The sequence below is a fragment of the Melospiza melodia genome, chromosome 24, assembly GCF_035770615.1.
Source record: "Melospiza melodia melodia isolate bMelMel2 chromosome 24, bMelMel2.pri, whole genome shotgun sequence".
In the NCBI taxonomy this organism is placed as follows: Eukaryota; Metazoa; Chordata; class Aves; order Passeriformes; family Passerellidae; genus Melospiza; species Melospiza melodia.
The window spans coordinates 1,542,563-1,562,254 of record NC_086217.1 but is presented as its reverse complement, the minus strand read 5'-3'; the positions used below and the strand labels follow the sequence as shown (position 1 = coordinate 1,562,254).

Here is a 19,692-nt window from a genome sequence, read left to right as displayed (position 1 = left end):
GATGGCAGCAGACAGAGCCCTGGTGGGGCTGCCTGACTGCTGGGGACACCAGAGCCACCCAAAGGTCCCCGTTTGCTCGGGGGGACCCAGAGCACAGCCTGGGCAGGACAGAGGGACAATGATGGGGTTAAAGTGGAAATCAAACCCTGGGGAGCTTGGAGGAGAGCTGGGGGTGCTCACCTGGAGGAGAGAAGGCCCAGGGAGAGCTCAGAGCCCCTGGAAGGGCCCGAAAGGGCTCCAGGAGGCACTTGGGAAACAGAGGGGACACAGGGGACAGAGGGGACACAGGGAATGGAGGGGACACAGGAGACACAGGGTACACGGAACACAGGGGACACAGGAAATATGGAACACAGGGGACACAGGGAATGCAGGGAACAGAGGCAACAAAGGGGACAGAGGGGAGACAAGGAATGCAGGAACACGGGGTACACAGGGGACACAGGGATCACAGGAAACCATCTTCCCCCTGCCCTGCTCCCGGTTTAGTTCTGCTCTCCTGCACTCAGGGCTGTGTCCAGGTGCCTCCCCCAGAACCCTGGCAGGTTCCTCTGCAGCCAGCGCCGGCCTCTCGTGGTGCCTCTCGTGTGCCATCTCCTCAGGAGCTCCCATGTGCCACTCGTGTGCCACCTCATGTGCCACTCGTGTGCCATCTCCTCAGGAGCTCCCCAGGGAGCCGTGCCATCACCGTGGGCATTGCCTGCAGCTCACTCCATGGATTTGCTGTGTCTCTTTTCCTTACCCTGGGTTAGGGATGCTGGTTCAGAGCCCTTTGAAGGCCCTTTGTGCTCCTGGCCCAATTTCTGGGCACAGCTCCCCAGGAGCTGCTGCTGCAGGCCCTGAACTCTGCTGGGCACCGACTCTGCTTCAGCTGAAAAGGAGCAATTGTCCCAATTCCTGCAGTGATTGTCCCACCTGCCGAAATCAAAGGGACATCTGAGTGCTCCCTGCCTGTGGGGAAAGCAGGAACAGGCTCAGGCAGAGCAGGGAAGGTTTAGATGAGAAATTAGGAGGAAATATTTCACTCCAGGGCTGAGGAGGCCCCGCTACAGAGAGGCTGTGGACTGGACACCCCTGTGAATGTCCCAGGCCAGGCTGGACAGGGCTGGGAGCAGCCTGGGACACTGCAAGGTACCCCTGCCGTGGCAGGGGTGGCCCTGGGTGAGCTCTGAGGTAATTTCCAGCCCAAACCATTGTGGGATTCTCAGATTCCAGGTGCTGCCAGCCTGGTCTGGAATTCCCCAGGTTTGCACAAGCAGCTGGAGCAGGAGCTGTGGGGCTGCTGCTTCCTCAGCCTCTCAGGAGATCCTTTTCCTTACAGCTGAGGCAACTTTAAAGAACTTTTACAATTAGAGGAGAGTCCATTTTTGTATTTCCTGTCCTGCATTTACCAGATCCCCCCAAGAGCCCCACAGCACTGAACAAATGGGTCTGACTGGTTCAGGGGGAGCAGGGGCTTGTGTTCCTTTCAGATTGCTGTGAAGGGTTCCCTGCTTCTGAGAATCACCTTGGGACACAGGGAACACAGCTTGGCTGCTGTTCAACACTTCCCTGCTGTCACTGCCACCTTTCCCAGAGGCTCCTGGCACGGCCTGGTTGGGATCTGCTCCCTTTTGCAGGATCTGCTCCCTTTTGGAGGCCCTGCTCCTTTTGGAGGCTCTGCTCCCTGTTTGAGGATCTGCTCCCTGTTTGAGACTCTGCTCCCTGTTTGAGGATCTGCTCCCTTTTGGAGGCTCTGCTCCCTTTTGGAGGATCTGTTCTATTTTGCAGGATCTGCTCCCTGTTTCAGGACCTGCTCCCTTTTGGGGGATCTGCTCCTGTTGGATGATATCTCGCTTTCACTCCCTCTCTTTTCCACTCCCTCTCTTTTCCCTCCCCCCTCCTGCCCTGCCTTTAATGAATGACTTGTTGTGTAAATTCAGTCTTCTGTGTTTATTTTAATTTGTCTGCTCCTGATTAAGGAAAAAATTCAGCTCCAACTCCTGGCATTCACTGGGAAGCTCTTTCGAGCCAAGATTTTAACCCCACGTTCCCAAAGACACTCGGGGATGCTGGGGCTGTTCCTTTGCCGTGTCCAGTTTAAAGCTCTGTTCAGAGACCTTGTTCTAGGAGTGCAGCCACTGCTGAAATGCCTGGGTGTTTCCAGCCTGGCACGCTTGGCCTGATTCCTCAAACAGGCTCCAAATTTGCACAGCAGAAGTGCTTATTACTAACTCAGTATCACATCTAGGATTAAAAGCAGCAGCTCTCGAGTGCTGTTTGTGTAAAGATCAGTGCCTGGGAAGTGATGCAAGGGAAGGATTTCTCTTGCAGGCATTGGAGACCTGGGAGAATTCTGTCATCAGCTAGAATGCAGCAGAAACAGAATGCTGCAGCCCTTAACGCTGAGGATCTCAGATGTTTCAGTTAATGGAGATGATTTATCTCCACACCTGCACTGACAGCTCTGGAAGGCACTGGGGACTGGCATTTAAAGGTGTCATTGCTTGGTTTTCCTCACGTGTCACTGACAGCATTTCCTGCTCACAGCACAGCACAGGGGGATCCTCTCAGCCTGTGCCCCTCTGCTGTCCATCAAACCTGAGCAAATCCTCCTCCTTCTGCCTGAAACCCCTGCTCTCACTAAGGGAGCCTCCAGCCCAGGAATCCAGTCAGAATCCTCTCCTCCTGTGGAGCCCCTGGTGCTGTGAGCCACAAACCCCCCAGCAGGTTCCACAGGCTCTGCAGCAGTGCTGGGGATCCAGGGCCAGCCCTGGAATGTGGGACAGGCTGGAAAACCTCTGTGCCTGTGTGGGGGAAAGAGCAGGGGCCTGTGAGCCCCCAGGGGTGCCAGGAGCTCTGGCACTGCAGCTCCCCTGGGGCAGAGTGTGGAGAAGGGTCAGGTTTGGGGATCAGGGCTCTGTTCTACCTCAGCAGAGCCATGCTGTCCCCATGGGTCACCCAAACCTGTCACTGCAGGAGGGGGAGAACCACTGTAGAGCCAGAGTCCTGTGTTGGTGTGGCTGCTCCCAGAGCCACATTCCTACAGGAAACAGAGGCCATTCCCTCCCAGGCTGCTGCTCTGGGTGCCTCTGTCACCTTTCAGGCTTGTGCTCAGCTTGGCAGACCTGTTCCCCTGTCCCTCCCATAATATCCCTGTTCCTGCCATCATATCCCTGTCCCATCTGGCACCTCCCTGCGGGCACATCCCTGTCCCTGAGGGCACACCCCTGTCCCTCCTGGCACATCCCTGTCCCTCCTGGCACATCCCTGTCCCTGCGGGCACACCCCTGTCCCTGCGGGCACATCCCTGTCCCTGCGGGCACACCCCTGTCCCTCCTGGCACACCCCTGTCCCTGCGGGCACATCCCTGTCCCTGCGGGCACATCCCTGTCCCTGAGGGCACACCCCTGTCCCTCCCAGCACACCCCTGTCCCTGCGGGCACACCCCTGTCCCTGTGGGCACACCCCTGTCCCTGCGGGCACATCCCTGTCCCTCCTGGCACATCCCTGTCCCTGCGGGCACATCCCTGTCCCTGAGGGCACACCCCTGTCCCTGTGGGCACACCCCTGTCCCTGCGGGCACACCCCTGTCCCTGCGGGCACATCCCTGTCCCTGCGGGCACACCCCTGTCCCTGCGGGCACATCCCTGTCCCTCCCGGCACATCCCTGTCCCTCCTGGCACATCCCTGTCCCTGCGGGCACACCCCTGTCCCTCCCAGCACACCCCTGTCCCTGTGGGCACATCCCTGTCTCTCCTGGCACACCCCTGTCCCTCCCAGCACACCCCTGTCCCTGCGAGGCGCACCCCTGTCCCTGAGGGCACACCCCTGTCCCTGCGGGCACATCCCTGTCCCTGCGGGCACACCCCTGTCCCTCCCAGCACATCCCTGTCCCTGCGGGCACATCCCTGTCCCTGTGGGCACACCCCTGTCCCTCCCAGCACATCCCTGTCCCTGAGGGCACATCCCTGTCCCTCCTGGCACATCCCTGTCCCTCCCAGCACATCCCTGTCCCTCCTGGCACACCCCTGTCCCTCCCAGCACATCCCTGTCCCTCCTGGCACATCCCTGTCCCTCCTGGCACATCCCTGTCCCTGTGGGCACATCCCTGTCCCTGCGGGCACATCCCTGTCCCTCCTGGCACATCCCTGTCCCTGCGGGCACACCCCTGTCCCTGCGGGCACACCCCTGTCCCTCCTGGCACACCCCTGTCCCTGCGGGCACACCCCTGTCCCTCCCGGCACATCCCTGTCCCTCCTGGCACACCCCTGTCCCTGAGGGCACACCCCTGTCCTGAGGGCACATCCCTGTCCCTGCGGGCACACCCCTGTCCCTGCGGGCACACCCCTGTCCCTCCTGGCACATCCCTGTCCCTCCTGGCACATCCCTGTCCCTGCGGGCACACCCCTGTCCCTCCCAGCACACCCCTCCCACCGCTCTCACCTCTGCACGGTGCTCATTTACCCCTGGGACACCCCGGGTGAGGTTTCCGAGCTCCCCCAGCCCGCTGAGCCCCACAGAGCCCGGGGCAGTGTCCAGGCACAATCCCCGCTCAGCGCTGCTGGATCCCAGCTCGGCTCCTGCTGCGGGATCACAGTCCCGGCTCACACGATAATGGGAGGAAAGAGCCTGGAGACACCTGCTCAGTGAAGCACCAGCGATGGAGCAGATGCATCAAAGCCGAGGGGAATCGCTGTGGACAAAGGGCAGGAGCTCCTGCAGCCCGGGGTGATCTGCTGCTTTCTTTGGGAACCGGCGCGAGCATGGCCAGCTCCATCCATCAGCCTGAGCCCCGCACAAGCGGCATCTCCCTGCCTCGGGGCCGTCCCTCCTCAGAGACTCCCAAAACAGGCAGGCCCATGCATCTTTCATGGGGCACGGAATAACTCACTCTGCTATCTATAATTCAATCCCAGCTGCAGACCCTGGGGAGGGAGGCGGTCCAGGGGGGAGATTTCTCTGCCTTGGGCCCAAAACAGCTGCAGGCAGGGAGGGGCAGGGATGGGCAGGGAGGGGCAGGGATGGGATGGGATGGGATGGGAAGGGATGGGAAGGGAGGGGCAGGGATGGGCTGGGAGGGGCAGGGATGGGGCAGGGATGGGCAGGGATGGGCAGGGATGGGGCAGGGATGGGGCAGGGATGGGCAGGGATGGGGCAGGGATGGGGCAGGGAGGGGCAGGGATGGGCAGGGATGGGGCAGGGAGGGGCAGGGATGGGCAGGGAGGGGCAGGGATGGGAAGGGATGGGCAGGGATGGGCAGGGATGGGCAGGGATGGGCAGGGATGGGGCAGGGATGGGCAGGGATGGCAGGGAGGGGCAGGGATGGGGCAGGGAGGGGCAGGGGATGGGCAGGGATGGGCAGGGAGGGGCAGGGATGGGAAGGGATGGGCAGGGATGGGAAGGGATGGGAAGGAAGGGCAGGGATGGGAAGGGATGGGCAGGGATGGGAAGGGAGGGCGCAGGGATGGGCGGGGATGGGGAGGGAGGGGCAGGGATGGGAAGGGAAGGGCAGGGAGGGGCAGGGATGGGAAGGGCAGGGATGGGGAAGGGAAGGGCAGGGAGGGGGCAGTGCCAGCCCGGGCCGCTCCCCCAGCCCCTCCCGGGCTCCCCCAGCTGCCCCAGGCTCGGAGGGGACGGGGCTGTTGAAAGCACATTTCCACTCCACAGCACAGATGTTCCCAGCCGGTGCCAAGAGAGCGGGAGAGGCTCAAAGAAAGCAAACATTGTCCCAGGGCAGAGCACAGCGAGCAGGGAGGAAGGTTTCTCTTTTTTTTTGCTGTTATTATTGTCACAATGATTTGGCAGCATGGAAATGGAGTTCTCTGGGGCCTGAGTCAGTCCAGCTCACATCTATTCGGGATTTCATCCTGAAATCCAAGTGCCTCCCTGGCACAGGGACTCCTGTCCATGCGCAGGGCTGTCCTGTCCCCGTGTCTCCCTAATCCAACCCAACCCCTCCGTGTTTTCATACCCATCCTGCTGTCCCGGGCAGTTCATGCCATAACAACAAGGAATTTTCCAGCACAGGGACCGAGCGTTTCCATCCTTTCCTGGTGTTTGACACTCGGATTTTGCCCACCCCACATTTGCTCTGAAGCCGAAGCAGGAAATGGCAGCTTGAGAGGCAGGAGCTGGAGAGAGGCAGGAGATCCCAAAAAAGGCATTTTAGGGAGAAAGTGCTGACGCAACCAGCAGGGCCGGATGCTGCAGCGTTGATAAATATTTGATTCAGCCTGAATAGGAAGGCATCACGTTCAGAATGACCTGAAAAAGAGGGAAGATGACAAGTACAGTGCCACTGAAAGACAGATTCACACGGTGAGCATTCCTGAGGCTCACTCCGGTGTGCAAACTGCTTTGAATTGGAATGCACTGGAGTTACCTGTGGGCAAGGCCCCTCTGCCTGCTCCAGGCTGGGGGGGAGGCACTGACATCCAGGGGATGCCTCTGCCTGTGCTTGGAAAGGCCCTGATTCAGTTTTCAGTCGTTGGCTGACGTGTGCTGTCAGAATTCCTGCTCTGACATCACAGGTGGCAGCTGGGGGGGCTGAAAGGACCCCAGGAAAAATGCTTTCACTACCCAAACTTCCTAATCCTGGCAGGACCGGGGTTTTGTGCATGACTGAGTTCACTCTCTCATTTTAAAGCCATTTCCCTTGGCTGTGCTTGTCAGCTCTCCCTTCCCATCCATCCCACCCTAACAAACACCAGGTTCTCACCCAGCCCGAGTTCAGCTCCTGCCTCTGGACTCTCCCCCTCCCCTTGCTCTCCTTTAGGCTTTTCCTCACCTTCCTTGAGGAGTTGCTTTTTGTTTCTGGCTGCCTTGAGCTGGGCAGGAGCCCTGCCCGGGCTGCCTCTCCTCCCTGGCTCGCGTGGGATGCTCGGGGCTCCAGTGTGCAGCCAAAAGCGGCCAGAGAGAAACAACAAGTGCTTTTCTCCTCAGTGAGCCGGGAGCTGCTCTAGATAAACCCATTCTTCCCACGCTGCATGAGGCACAACCGGCCCTTGTTAGAGAATTCAGCCAGGAAAGGCCCCGCAGCCCCACACGAGCGCTCTGGCAGATCCCAGCTCCCATCTTCTGGGTCTCCAGTGGGGTTTGCACTGGGGCGTGCTGCAGCAGGGCCAGAAGCCCGCCAGGCGTCCCAGGGAACACCCTGTGTGTGGATTGACACCTTCGGATAGGAGCAGGGAGGAACATTTTATCCTTTGGCTTTGTAATGATGGATTTCACAGCTCTGGCCAGGAGGATGCTGAGAAATGAGCTCCAGCAGTGGATGCAGAGTCAGCCCAGGAGTCAAACCTTTGAGCCTGGGGGCTTCGTAGATGGAATTTCAGCTCAGCCCAGAGTGCGTGGGCCGGCGAGAGCCCCGGCAGTGCCAGCAGCTTTCCTCGGGCAGGCTGGGAGCTGGGAGCCCCCACGGTGCTGCAGGGGCTGCGCTGAGCCCCTGCCCTGCATCCCCAGCCCAGAGCAGCTCCCCGGGCACAGGGACCACCCCCGGCGGGGCCCATCCATCCCCATTCCCATCTGCCCCGAGGAAAGGCTGAGAGCCCGGGATGGCCCCGGGTGGGAGCCGCAGTCCCCACAAGGCGGCTGCTCCCTCGGGGGGCTGTGAGGGGCAGGGCTGACCCCAGCCGGGCTGTGAGGGGACAGGAGTGACCCCAGCCGGGCTCTCAGGGACAGGGCTGACCCCAGCCGGGCTCTCAGGGGCAGGAGTGACCCCAGCCGGGCTCTCGGCGGCAGGAGTGACCCCAGCCGGGCTCTCAGGGGCAGGGCTGACCCCAGCCGGGCTCTCAGGGGCAGGAGTGACCCCAGCCGGGCTCTCAGGGACAGCAGTGACCCCAGCCGGGCTGTGAGGGGCAGGAGTGACCCCAGCCGGGCTGTGAGGGGCAGGAGTGACCCCAGCCGGGCTCTCGGGGACAGCCCGTGCCAACCAGGGCTGGCTGCGCGCGGGAGGAAACTCCGGCCAGACTCAATCCTCTCTCCTGTCTGGATCAGCAGCTCCTGAGCCCGGCGCCACTCGCGGCAGAGCCGTCCCTGGGGATCCACGCGCGGCTGATCCCGCTCCATCTGCTCAGCATCGGCAGCTGCATTTAGCCCGAGCTCACTCCAGGGCCAGCACACGGCCCTGTGCCCGATCCGTGTGCACCACACCGCTGCTGCCAGCCTGGCATCCCCCCGGGGAGGTCACTGTCCTGTCACCACCCCGAGCTCACAGCCCGGCCCAGGGACACTGGGAAGGACCGTGACACCCAGCAGCACCCGCCTGACCCTTCCTCTGCTACCCTGCCGCACCTCCCGAACCCCAAACCGACACCAGGGTGTGGTGCCAGACAGTGAAGGGTGGCAGGAGGCGGCCAAAGGCTCTGGACTTTGCCAGCCCTGGGTTGGAAACCCCCGTTTTGTGACTCCTCTGTGCACAGGAGCTGTCGCTATGTCCCCAAGGCTCAGTGTGGAGGGTGCGGAGGTGACCATGGTGCCACTATCAGCTCAGAGCGCCCAGCGGGAGCAGAACTGGGGCATCTCCGAGCGCCGCTGTGACACCCGGAGGCGACGCTCAGGGCAGCAGGGACGGGACTGCCGGGAAAGGGGACAGAGGGACGGCTCACTCGGCTGGCACCGGGCGGTGCCGGGGTGACGCTGGGGACACCGGGGCGGGGGGGGCACGGCCGCCCGTGCCGCCGGCGGCACCTCCCCGCTCCCCCCGCCTCCGCTCCGCTCCCTCTTCCTCCTCCTCCTCCTCCTCCTCCTCCTCCTGCCGTCTCCCTCTCCCGAGCCAGCCCGGCCGGGGGAGGAGCCGGCCGCGCACAAAACCTCCCGCCCGGCCCCTCCGGGCCCCGCAGCGGCTCCGGCACCGGCGGCGCCCAGCGCCCAGCGCCCAGCGCCCGCCCGGGGCCATGCGCGCCGCGGCGGGGCCGGGGCCGGCGGGGCCGGGGCAGGGGCAGGGGCAGGGGCAGGGCGGCCGCCCGGGGCCATGAGCGCGGCGGGGCCGGGGCCGGGGCCGGGGCCGGGGCAGGGCTGCGGCCCCGGGCGGCGGCGGCGGGCGGGGGGCGGCGGGGCGAGCCCGGCGGGGCGGCCGCGGGCGGGGGGCGGGCGGCGGCGGCGGGCGCTGCGCTCGCTGGGCTGCCTGGCCGGGCGGCTGCTCCGCACCTGGGCCATGCGCCTGGCCGGGGGCCGCGGGGGCCGCCGCGCCGCCCCCGAGGATGACGAGGGCGGGTTCCGGGGGGGCTCGCGGCGCCGGCTCGGCGGGGCGGCCCCGGCGGCGGCCCCGGGGGGCGAGGCGGCAGCGGGCGAGGCGGCAGCGGGCGGCGCGGAGCGGCCGCCGGGCGCGCAGGGGCTGCGGAACCACGGCAACACCTGCTTCATGAACGCCGTGGTGCAGTGCCTGAGCAACACGGCGCCGCTGGCCGAGCGCCTGGCGCTGGGCCGGTACCGCGCCCGCGGAGAGGTCACGCACCGGCTGGCGGCCCTGGTCCGGGCGCTCTGGACCCGCGAGTACACCCCGCAGCTCTCCGCCGAGTTCAAGGTACCGAGCGGTCCCCCGCCCCGCGGCCCCGGCTCACCCCGGCCCCAGCGGCATCCCCAGCGGCACCGGCACAGCCGCTCACAGCACCGGCGAACCCCTCTCACAGCTTCCTCCAGCCCCCCGAACCCACTGACACCATTTCTAACCCCCTGAACCCCCTGACACCCTTCCCAGTCCTCCGAACCCACTGACACCCTTCCTAACCACCCCCCAAACCCCTGCCACCCCTCCCAGCTCACATCAGCTGCTCCCCTGCCTCACCCTCCCGGTGGACCCTGCCTTGCCGGACACCCCCGGCCCTGTTGCTGTCACCTCCCTCTGGCCTGGCCCCTGTCCCCGGAGCCTCCGGGGTGGGTGAGCTGCCAGCCCGGCCGTGCCCAGAGCCCTGAGGCTGAGCTGGAGCCGGCTGGGATCACGGGAAAGGCAGGATGTTGTCCCAGGAGCCAAATTCAGTGGCCTCGGGCTCTGTCCCTGGGTGTGTCACACCTCTGCCAGTGTGCCAGGGGACAGGGTGTCAGGGGCATCCAGGGGACAGGGTGCCACGGGCACCGCAGCCCGGCCAGCCTGGCATCACAGCTCCCCGCGCTCAGGGACACGTGTCCCCTGCCCGAGTGACATTTCCTCCGTGCTGCCAAGAAACTGAACTTTGCAAAGTGCCCGGGGGAGCTCCCGGGCAGCTGAGCCCCGCCCTGGCATGGGCTACTCGGGCTTGGTGCCATCGGAGCGCTCGGGGCAGTGGGACCCGAGGGTCCCCATGGCTGGACCTGCCCATCTGGGCCTCAGTGCGGTTTTCCCTGTGTCCCCTCCTGGCCGCTGGAAGCTGGGGCACCACAGAGCCTCTGTCTCTGTCCCCGCTACTCTGCTGGCCCCGGGGTGGCCGAGATGTCCCCTGCAGAGGCAGGACAGGGCAGCGGCTGTTGCAGGGATGGAGCAGGGATGGTTTTGGGGTGGGTGCTGAGCATGGACCCGTTGATCAGCGCCCGCCCCGCCCGTGTCGTGCAGAACATCGTCTCCAAGCACAGCTCGCAGTTCCGGGGCAATGCTCAGCACGACGCGCTCGAGTTCCTGCTCTGGCTGCTGGACCGAATGCACGAGGACCTGGGCGCCGCCTCCCCGGCCCAGCAGAGCCGCGGCCCCGCGCAGGTGGGTGCCCCCGGCTCGGGAGGGGCGTTCGGGCCCGGGCTGGCACCGGGAACACCGGGATGCGGTGCCAGGCGGTGGATGGAGCTGGGCCCCGCCCCGGAGGGGACAGGGATGCTGTGGTTCGAGGTGGGAGCCGAGACTGGCAGGGGTTGGAGTGCTGGGAGAATGGAGGATGTCGGCAGGAGCCTTCCAGCTGAGCATCCCGGCTCTGGGAGCATCCTGGTCCTTGGATGAGGAGGAGATGCAGCCCCCCCCCGTCTCTCCCTGCCTCCAGCTAAGCCCGCTGTAATTACAGCTCGGCGGCTTTGCTGCTGGCAAAATGAGTAATTAAGTCTTCCTCAATCCATCTGCGCTCAGGCATTGCCCTGGCCCTGGCCCTGGCCCTCCCTGCCTCCTCCTGCCGCCTCCTTCCCACTCCTTCCCTGCTCCTTCCGGCTCCTTCCCCGCCTGCTGCTGCCCGCCGGGCACCGCCTGTTGCAGGAGATGGATTTGAGCTGTTGCTGTTTGACCCATGAGCTCAGCCCAGCACTGAGCTGTCCCTGCTCTGGGGGTGACTCCCAGCCCAGCACTGAGCTGTCCCTGCTCTGGGGGTGACACCTGGCCCAGCACTGAGCTGTCCCCACTTTGGGGTGACACCCAGCCCAGCACTGAGCTGTCCCTGCTTTGGGGGTGACATCTGGCCCAGCACTGAGCTGTCCCTGCTTTGGGGTGACCCCCAGCCCAGCACTGAGCTGTCCCCACTCTGGGGGTGACACCTGGCCCAGCACTGGGCTGTCCCCACTTTGGGGTGACACCTGGCCCAGCACTGAGCTGTCCCCACTTTGGGGTGACCCCCAGCCCAGCCTCCAGCCCAGCTGTGTAGCTCAGGGACAGCCTGGCTGTGGTGCCCTTTACTGCCTGGCCAGGGCCCTGCAACCATCCCTGCCCTGCCCTGAGCTGCCCTCAGCCCTGCCACCTTCCCTGGCACATTTGGATACCTCAGGCTTTTTGGGAAAGCCTGGCAACTCCCGTTAAATGTCAGTGTGCCATGAGCTGTGGTGTGACACCGGCTGTGCCACCTGGAGGCTGTGCCACCTGGAGGCTGTGCCACCTGGCTCTCGGGAGGGGACCCTTGGTGTGTCCCTCAGCACCTGTGGTTTTCCCTGCCATCCCCCAGTTTTGGCTCCTTTTGGTGATGCCAGCCGTGTCACCCACATGTCCCTGTCCTTGGGGAGGGATGCCTGGCAGGGGTGGGACCCCCGATAAGTGTCTGGGGTGAGGGGGGACCAAAGTGGGCACCAAGGCTTGGCTGCCAGGAAGGCAGGAGGAGGAGGCACCCCTTGGGTTTTTGGGGAATTCTGGGGGCCCTGTAGGGCACAGACACCATCCAGGTCCCCTCTCAGCCACACCAGATGGACCCCAGTGCCAGGCAGACCGTCAGGACACGTCAGCCTCAGCAGGACCTGATGCCAGCAGATGGCATTGAGGAAAATCCACCTCTCGGCCAAAATCCTCAGTGATTTTCAGTCTTACTCATTGAGACACCAGAAAGTCACTGTCTTACCCCAGAACAGCCCAGGGTTTTTACTGACACTGCCTGGAGGGTGCAGCAGTGCCAGGCAGGCAGGCGCCAGAGTCTCTTTGGCATCACCTTGAGCCCATCCTCGTGCCATAGGGACACCAAAGCTGGGCTTGGTTCCCTAGGACGTGTCCCTGTCCCCTGAAGGACATGCCCTCACCCTGTCACCTCACTCATCACTTGTCTCTTGCCCCTGCAGCCTGGCAAGGACGGAAGCAGTTGTGCCAGCAGGTCCCCCCCTGGCACCCAGCACCCCCGTGGGCAGAGCTTCGTGCAGAGCCACTTCCAGGCCCAGTACAGGTCAGTGAGGCACAGATCCTGCCACAGGAGGCTTTGCCCTTCTGTGAGCCCTGGGTGGGCACTGTGAGTCCAGAAAAGGCATGAAATGGAGAGGATCTCCATCCATCCATCCATCCATCCATCCATCCATCCATCCATCCATCCATCTATCCGTCCATCCATCATCCATTCATCCATCCATCCATCCATTCACCCCTCCCTCCATCATCCATCATCCATCCATCCATCCATCATCCATCCATCCATCATCCATTCATCCATCCATCCATCCATCCATCCATCATCCATCCATTCACTCCTCCCTCCATCATCCATCCATCCATCCATCCATCCATCCATCCATCCATCCATCCATCCATCCATCCATCCCTCCATCATCCATCCATCCATCCATCATCCATCCATCATCCATCATCCATCCATCCATCCATCATCCATCCATCATCCATCCATCCATCCATCCATCCATCCATCCATCCATCCATCCATCCATCCATCATCCATCCATCATCCATCCATCCATCATCCATCCATCCATCATCCATCCATCATCCATCATCCATCCATCCATCCATCATCCATCCATCATCCATCCATCCATCCATCCATCCATCCATCCATCCATCCATCCATCCATCATCCATCCATCCATCCATCATCCATCCATCCATCCCTCCATCGTCCATCATCCATTCACACATCCATCCATCATCCATCCATCATCCATCCATCCATCCATCCATCCATCCATCCATCCATCCATCCATCATCCGTCCATCCATCCCTCCATCCCTCCATCGTCCATCATCCATTCACACATCCATCCATCATCCATCCATCATCCATCCATCCATCCATCCATCCATCCATCCATCCATCCATCCATCATCCATCCATCCATCCATCCATCCATCCATCCATCCATCCATCCATCACCCATCCATTCATCCCTCCATCCATCCATTCATCATCCATCCATCTCTCCATCCATCCATCCATCATCCATCCGTCCATCGTCCATCATCCATCCATCCATCATCCATCCATCCATCCATCCATCCATCCATCCATCCATCCATCATCCATCCATTCACTCCTCCCTCCATCATCCATCCATCCATCCATCCATCCATCCATCATCCATCCATCCATCATCCATCCATCCATCATCCATCCATCCCTGTATCATCCATCAATCCATCCATCCATCCATCATCCATCCATCCATCCATCCCTCCATCCCTCCATCGTCCATCATCCATTCACACATCCATCCATCCATCCATCCATCCATCCATCCATCCATCCATCCATCCATCATCCATCCCTCCATCAATCCATCCATCCATCCATCATCCATCCATCCATCCATCCATCCATCCATCCATCCATCCATCCATCCATCCATCCATCCATCATCCATCCATCCATCCCTCCATCATCCATCCATCCATCCATCATCCATCCATCCATCCATCATCCATCCATCCATCCATCCATCCATCCATCCATCCATCCATCCATCCATCCATCCATCATCCATCCATCCCTCCCCAGCCAGGGCAGCTTCTTCCCCTACAAGCAGGTGAAAGTGTGCAAGGCCAGGTTGGACAGTGCTGGAGTGACCTGCTCCAATGGCAGTGTCCCTGCCCATGGTGGTGTCCCTGCCCATGGTGGTGTCCCTGCCCATGGCGTTTTCTTGCCACAGGACTCGGGATTATCCCAGAGCCCCAGCACGAGGGTGCCCCGCTATGGGACACCCCACACCCTCACCAGCCTGGCACTCGTGGGATGCTCAGGCCACCCTGTCCCCAAGCCACGACACCACAGGCAGCAGGGCACGCATCTGGCATCACAAGCCCTCCTCCTCTCTCAATTAATCCCTCGTCCTATATATGCAAAAGGCACTTTAATTATCCCTGTTCCACGTGCCAGAGCCGTCTGTGCGCTAAAGGATTATTAATTCCTGTGGCTGTTTCCCAGGGAGCTCAGTGGCTTTTCAAGGTGACAAATAAAGAGGACTTGGGATTTTGCTTTGGATTTTAATTCATTTTTTCCCTTTCTGTTGAACAGAAAGGCAGGGGGAAAAAAGAAATTAGAAACAAACAAACAAAACAACCCCCCCAAAAATAAAACCAAACCAAACAAAAAACAACAAAACAAACAAATTAAGAAGAATCAGCAGTAGGTGGTTGTTGGTACCAGGGATGATGGATGTGGTGTGTGGTTGCTGGGATGGTGGATTTGGGGTGTGGTTCCTGGGCTGGTGGATTTGGGGTGTGGTTCCTGGAATGAGGGATTTGGGGTGTGATACCTGGGATGATGGATTTGGAGTGTGGTACCTGGGATGGTGGATTTAGGCTTGGTACCTGGGATGGTGGATTCGGGTGCGGTACTTGGGATGGTGGATTTGGGGTGTGGTACCTGGGATGGTGGATTTGGGGTGTGGTACCTGGGATGGTGGATTTGGGTGTGGTACCTGGGATGGTGGATTTGGGGTGTGGTACCAGGGATGGTGGATTTGGGTGTGGTACCAGGGATGGTGGATTTGGGGTGTGGTTGCTGGGATGGTCGATTTGGGCTGTGGTACCTGGGACGGTGGATTTGGGGTGTGGTTGCTGGGATGGAGGATTTGGGGTGTGGTACCAGGGATGGTGGATTTGGGGTGTGGTTGCTGGGATGGTGGATTTGGGGTGTGGTACCTGGGACGGTGGATTTGGGGTGTGGTTGCTGGGATGGAGGATTTGGGGTGTGGTACCTGGGATGGTGGATTTGGGGTGTGGTACCTGGGATCAGCCCCAGGGTGGGCTCTCGGGGGCCGTGCCCGCTGTGCTGACGCTGCCCATCCATCTGCCAGGTCCTCCCTGACGTGCCCTCACTGCCTGAAGCAGAGCAACACCTTCGACCCCTTCCTGTGCATCTCGCTGCCCATCCCGCTGCGCCAGACCAGGTGAGCCCGCAGGACGGCTGTTCCGAGCACAGCAATTTGCATTTTTTGGGGTAAATAACGAACGCGGAGGCGGCGGCAGCCGCGGGGCAGGCGGCAGCGGTGCCCGGTGGGTGTGTGCCATGCGGGGCTGCCAGGCGGTGCTGAGCCGTGTCCCCGCCGTGTCCCCAGGGCTCTGAACGTCACGCTGGTGCTGCAGTGCGAGCGCTGGCGCTTCGTGCGGGTGGGCCTGGCCGTGCCGCTGCTGGGCACCGTGGCCGACCTGCGGGAGATGGTGGCGCGGGAGGGCCGCGTCCCCGCCGAGCAGGTAACGGGCGGGCGGGGAGCGGGGTCCGGAGAGCAGAGCGGGGAACGGGGAGCAGAGCGGGGAACGGGGAGCAGAGCGGGGAACGGGGAGCGGAGCGGGACGGGGAGGGGAGCGCGGAGCGGGGAGGGGAGCGGAGCGCGGGGAGCAGAGCGGGGAACGGGGTGCCGAGCGGAACGGAGCGGGAAGCGGGGAGCGGAGAGCGGAGCGGGGCGGGGCACGGGGAGCGGGGAGGGGAGCGAGGAGCGGGGCTTGGGGCCGGCCCGGGCGGTGCTGCTGAACGCCCGTCCCGCAGGTGATCCTGGCCGAGGTGTCCCCGCGGGGCCTCCTGCGCTCGCTGTCCGACCCCGAGGCGCTGCGGGCGGCCGGCGAGGCCGCGCCCGTCTACGCCTTCCAGCCGCCGCCCGCCCGCCGCGCAGGTACCGCCGCGCGCTGCCATTGGCTGCGGCTGCCGGCCCGCCCCGCGCCGATTGGCTGGGAGCTCCCGGGCTGTGCTAGGATTGGCGCTGGGCGGGGGGGCGGGAACGACCCTGTGATTGGCGGGAGGCCGTGGATCCCTCACTGTGATTGGTGGCAGGTGATGGATCCCCTCATTGGGATTGGTGGGGCAGTGGATCCTCCCTGCTGTGATTGGTCAGAGGCAGCTGCGCCCCATCGGGAATAGGGGAGGCAGTTTCTGTCAGAATTAGTGGGAAATGGATCTCTTTGGCTGGGATTGGTGGGAGCTGTGTCCTCTCTGCTGGGATTGGTGTGAACGGCAGTGCTAGGCAGGGCTGTGGCAATAATTAACCCACTGCTAACAAGAGCCCCTCGTTTCCCTCATTCCGCAGGGTGTCCACGCAGCCTCCCCACGTCCCCCGCGGTGCCACGGCCGGAGGGGCCGCGCTTGCTGTCCAGCGCTGCCCGCTCCTCCGACTGCCTGCACCGCGCGCCCGGCGGCCGCATCCTCCTGCTGCTCTGCAACACAGCGGGCACGGGGCCACAGCTCGCCAGGTACCCCCACCTGCCTGCCACCCACCTGCCCCCTGCCTGCCACCTGCTTGTCACCCTGTCCTGCCACCTCCCTGCCACCTGCCTGCCACCCTGTCCTGCCACCTGCCTGCTACCCACCTGTCACCCGCCTGCCACCCTGTCCCACCCCCTCCTCACCCATGTGACACCCAGCCCGTGTCCCTGCTGCCTGTGCCCAGGTTCGGGCCGCCGCTGGTGCTGCGGGAGGAGCGCGGCGTCTCCTGGGAGCAGCTGCAGCAGAACATCCTGGCCCAGCTGAGGGGGGTCCTGCGGGGAGATGTCCGGCCACAGGTGAGCCCAGGGAACAGCCCTGTGCCCTCAAAGCCATCCAAATTCGGGGGCTGTGTTTGCCCCGTGTGCCAAGGCCTGGCTTGGCCAGGTGCTGCTGCTGGGCAAGGGATCCCTGTCCCCTGGTGGCCCCACAGCCCCCTCTCCCCTCACAGGGCACAGGAGCCCTTTTCCGGATCCGCCTGGCCGGGGGCTCGGCCCCCTGCACCTACCTGTCCCCTCAGGATCCTCATCCTCTCTGCCACCCTGCCATCGACAGGTAAGGGGCGACAGGGACAGGACTGTCCCCAGGATGTCCCCTCAACCCCTGGGGGTGGTTAGTGACATCAACATGAGTGGGCCATCAGAGGGTCCCTGAGCATGGCTGTGTTGTCACCATGGGTGCCCAGTGGTGACACTTTGGGTAGCCACAGTGTGGTCACTCTGCTGCCCCAGCACTGGGTCCCCAGCCCCGTGTTCCCAGTGTGGGAGGTGCTGGCTGTCCCTGCCTGCCTCCACGGGCTGGCAAGGAGGTGTCCCCATGGGGACAGGGGTTCTGGGGACATCTCACCCTGTCCTCCCCTCAGGGCCCTGCAGCTGTGCGGGGCCGGGGGCCCTCCCCACGTGAGGCTGACGGTGGAGTGGGACATGAGCACCAAAGAGCGGTAAGTCCCCTGTGCCCGGGCTGAGGGGACACCCTGGCATTGGAGTCACCCTCAGTGGTGACGTGTCCCCCCCAGGCTGTTCGGGAGCATCCAGGAGGAGGTGGTGCAGGATGCAGAGAGCGTGAGACGGCAGCAGCAGGCGCACGGGCAGCAGCACAGCTGCACCCTGGATGAATGCTTCCAGCTCTACACCAAGGAGGAGCAGGTACGGGCACCCCCAGCACAGGGGCTGCAGTGCTGGGGGTGGCTGTGGAGCTGCCGGGGGTGACAGGGAGGGAGGTGGACATGACGTGGTGTCCCCAGCTGGCCCCGGACGATGCCTGGCGCTGCCCGCACTGCAAGGTGCCCCAGCAGGGCACGGTGAAGCTCAGCCTGTGGACGCTGCCCGACATCCTCATCATCCACCTGAAGCGCTTCCGGCAGGTGGCCGAGCAGCGGCACAAGCTCACCACGCTGGTGAGGTTCCCGCTGCGGGGGCTGGACATGGCCCCGCACGTGGCACAGCGGGGCCAGCCCGGGGGGCAGCTCCTGGGGCGCTGGGTGCCCTGGCAGCCCACCCTGTGCCTGCCCCCGGGCTGCCCCCGCGACCACCTGTACGACCTGTACGCCGTCTGCAACCACCATGGCAGCATGCAGGGCGGCCACTACACCGGTGAGCGGGGACGCTGGGACAGGGGTATAATGGGGGTGCCATGGGGCAGGGCAGAGGGGAACCGGGGGGCAGGGGACATTCAGGATGGCATTCCAGCCACCTCATGGCACCGGCATGTGTCCCCCAGCACCGTCATTCCCTTGGTGTGTCCCTGCACCATAGGGCTCCTGGTCCCCTCTGCACGCTGGGGCTGGGGGCATCCAGGGACAGAGCCCCTGTCCCCGCTCACCCCGTGTCCCCTCGCCCCCAGCGTTCTGCTGCAACGCCCTGGACGGGCGCTGGTACAGCTACGACGACAGCCGGGTGGAGTGGGTGCGTGAGGCCGAGGTGAGCACCCGCAGCGCCTACATCCTGTTCTACCAGCGCCGCCGCGCCGCCGGCTCCAGCACGGGTGAGCCCCAGATCCCTGCTCCCACACCCTGGCACTGCCGCGTGCTCACACACAGCCCCACGTGTCACCCACACCCGTGTGCACACGCCTGCCTCTGCCCCCTGCACACGTGTGCACACAGACCTGCTGCGCCATCCCTTCGCGTGTGAGCACCCTCAGCCCACCCTGTCCCATCCCCGGTTCACCCCCAGCCCATCCTGTCCTACCCTGTCCCACGCCCCGCTCCCCGCGCTGGGTCCCCCCTCTCGGTGCCCCCGGCCCACGCCCCGCTCCCCGCAGGCTCCGCCGCCGCCGCGGGGCACTGGGTGTTCCGCCTGGCCGCCTCCGAGCCCCGCGCCGACCCCCGCACCGACCCCGACCCCTCGGGCTCCGTCGCCGCCCCGGAGAACGGTGAGACTCAGGATGCCGGCCCCCGGTGCCCGCCGCGCCCCCCGCCCGCCCTGACCGTGCTTTCCCCGCAGGCGGGTTCGAGGCGCGGCCCTCGGTGCGGGGCCTGCAGGGGCTGCACGGTCGCAGCCTCAGCGTCCGGACCGTCCCCGCCGGACCCGCGGGACAGGGGGAGCCGGGCGCCCCCCGCGCCCCCCGCCGGCTCCGCCGGGCCGCCAGCGCCGAGGGGACCCCGCGCCGGCCGCCGCCGGGAGCCGGCAGCAGCCCCGGGGCCGCGGGGCCGCGGGGGGACGCGGCTGTGCCCCCGGGCCGCTGCCCCCCCGGCCCCTCGGCGCTGGGGCGGTCGCGGAGCTCGGCCAGCCTGCCCCCCCGGGCCGAGGGGGCGCTGCGCAGATCCGCCTCGCTGGGCAGGGCCGCGGCGGGGCCGCCCCTGGCCCGCGCTCCCCCCGGGGCCACCCTGCAGCGGGGCCGGCAGCCCCCTGGGCCCCTGCGGCCCTCGGCCGTGCCCGAGTCCAGCTTCTGAGCCATGGATGGGAGCACCACCCCAGCAGATGTACAGCAG

The 19,692-nt window shown here is 64.1% G+C and overlaps 1 protein-coding gene across 1 annotated transcript; it reads left to right on the top strand.

Annotated features, from left to right (window-relative positions):
• The first annotated feature begins 9,136 nt into the window (after positions 1-9,136).
• On the top strand, positions 9,137-18,963 carry USP43 (ubiquitin specific peptidase 43). The gene is made up of 13 exons (XM_063176082.1): positions 9,137-9,505; positions 10,508-10,648; positions 12,406-12,506; positions 15,364-15,456; positions 15,625-15,760; positions 16,053-16,176; positions 16,519-16,750; positions 16,948-17,059; positions 17,212-17,315; positions 17,623-17,700; positions 17,776-17,905; positions 18,004-18,352; positions 18,603-18,963. The coding sequence occupies exons 1-13, from the start codon at positions 9,137-9,139 to the stop codon at positions 18,890-18,892; spliced, it is 2,259 nt and encodes a 752-aa protein (XP_063032152.1). The 3' UTR covers positions 18,893-18,963.
• The last annotated feature ends 729 nt before the right edge of the window (positions 18,964-19,692 follow it).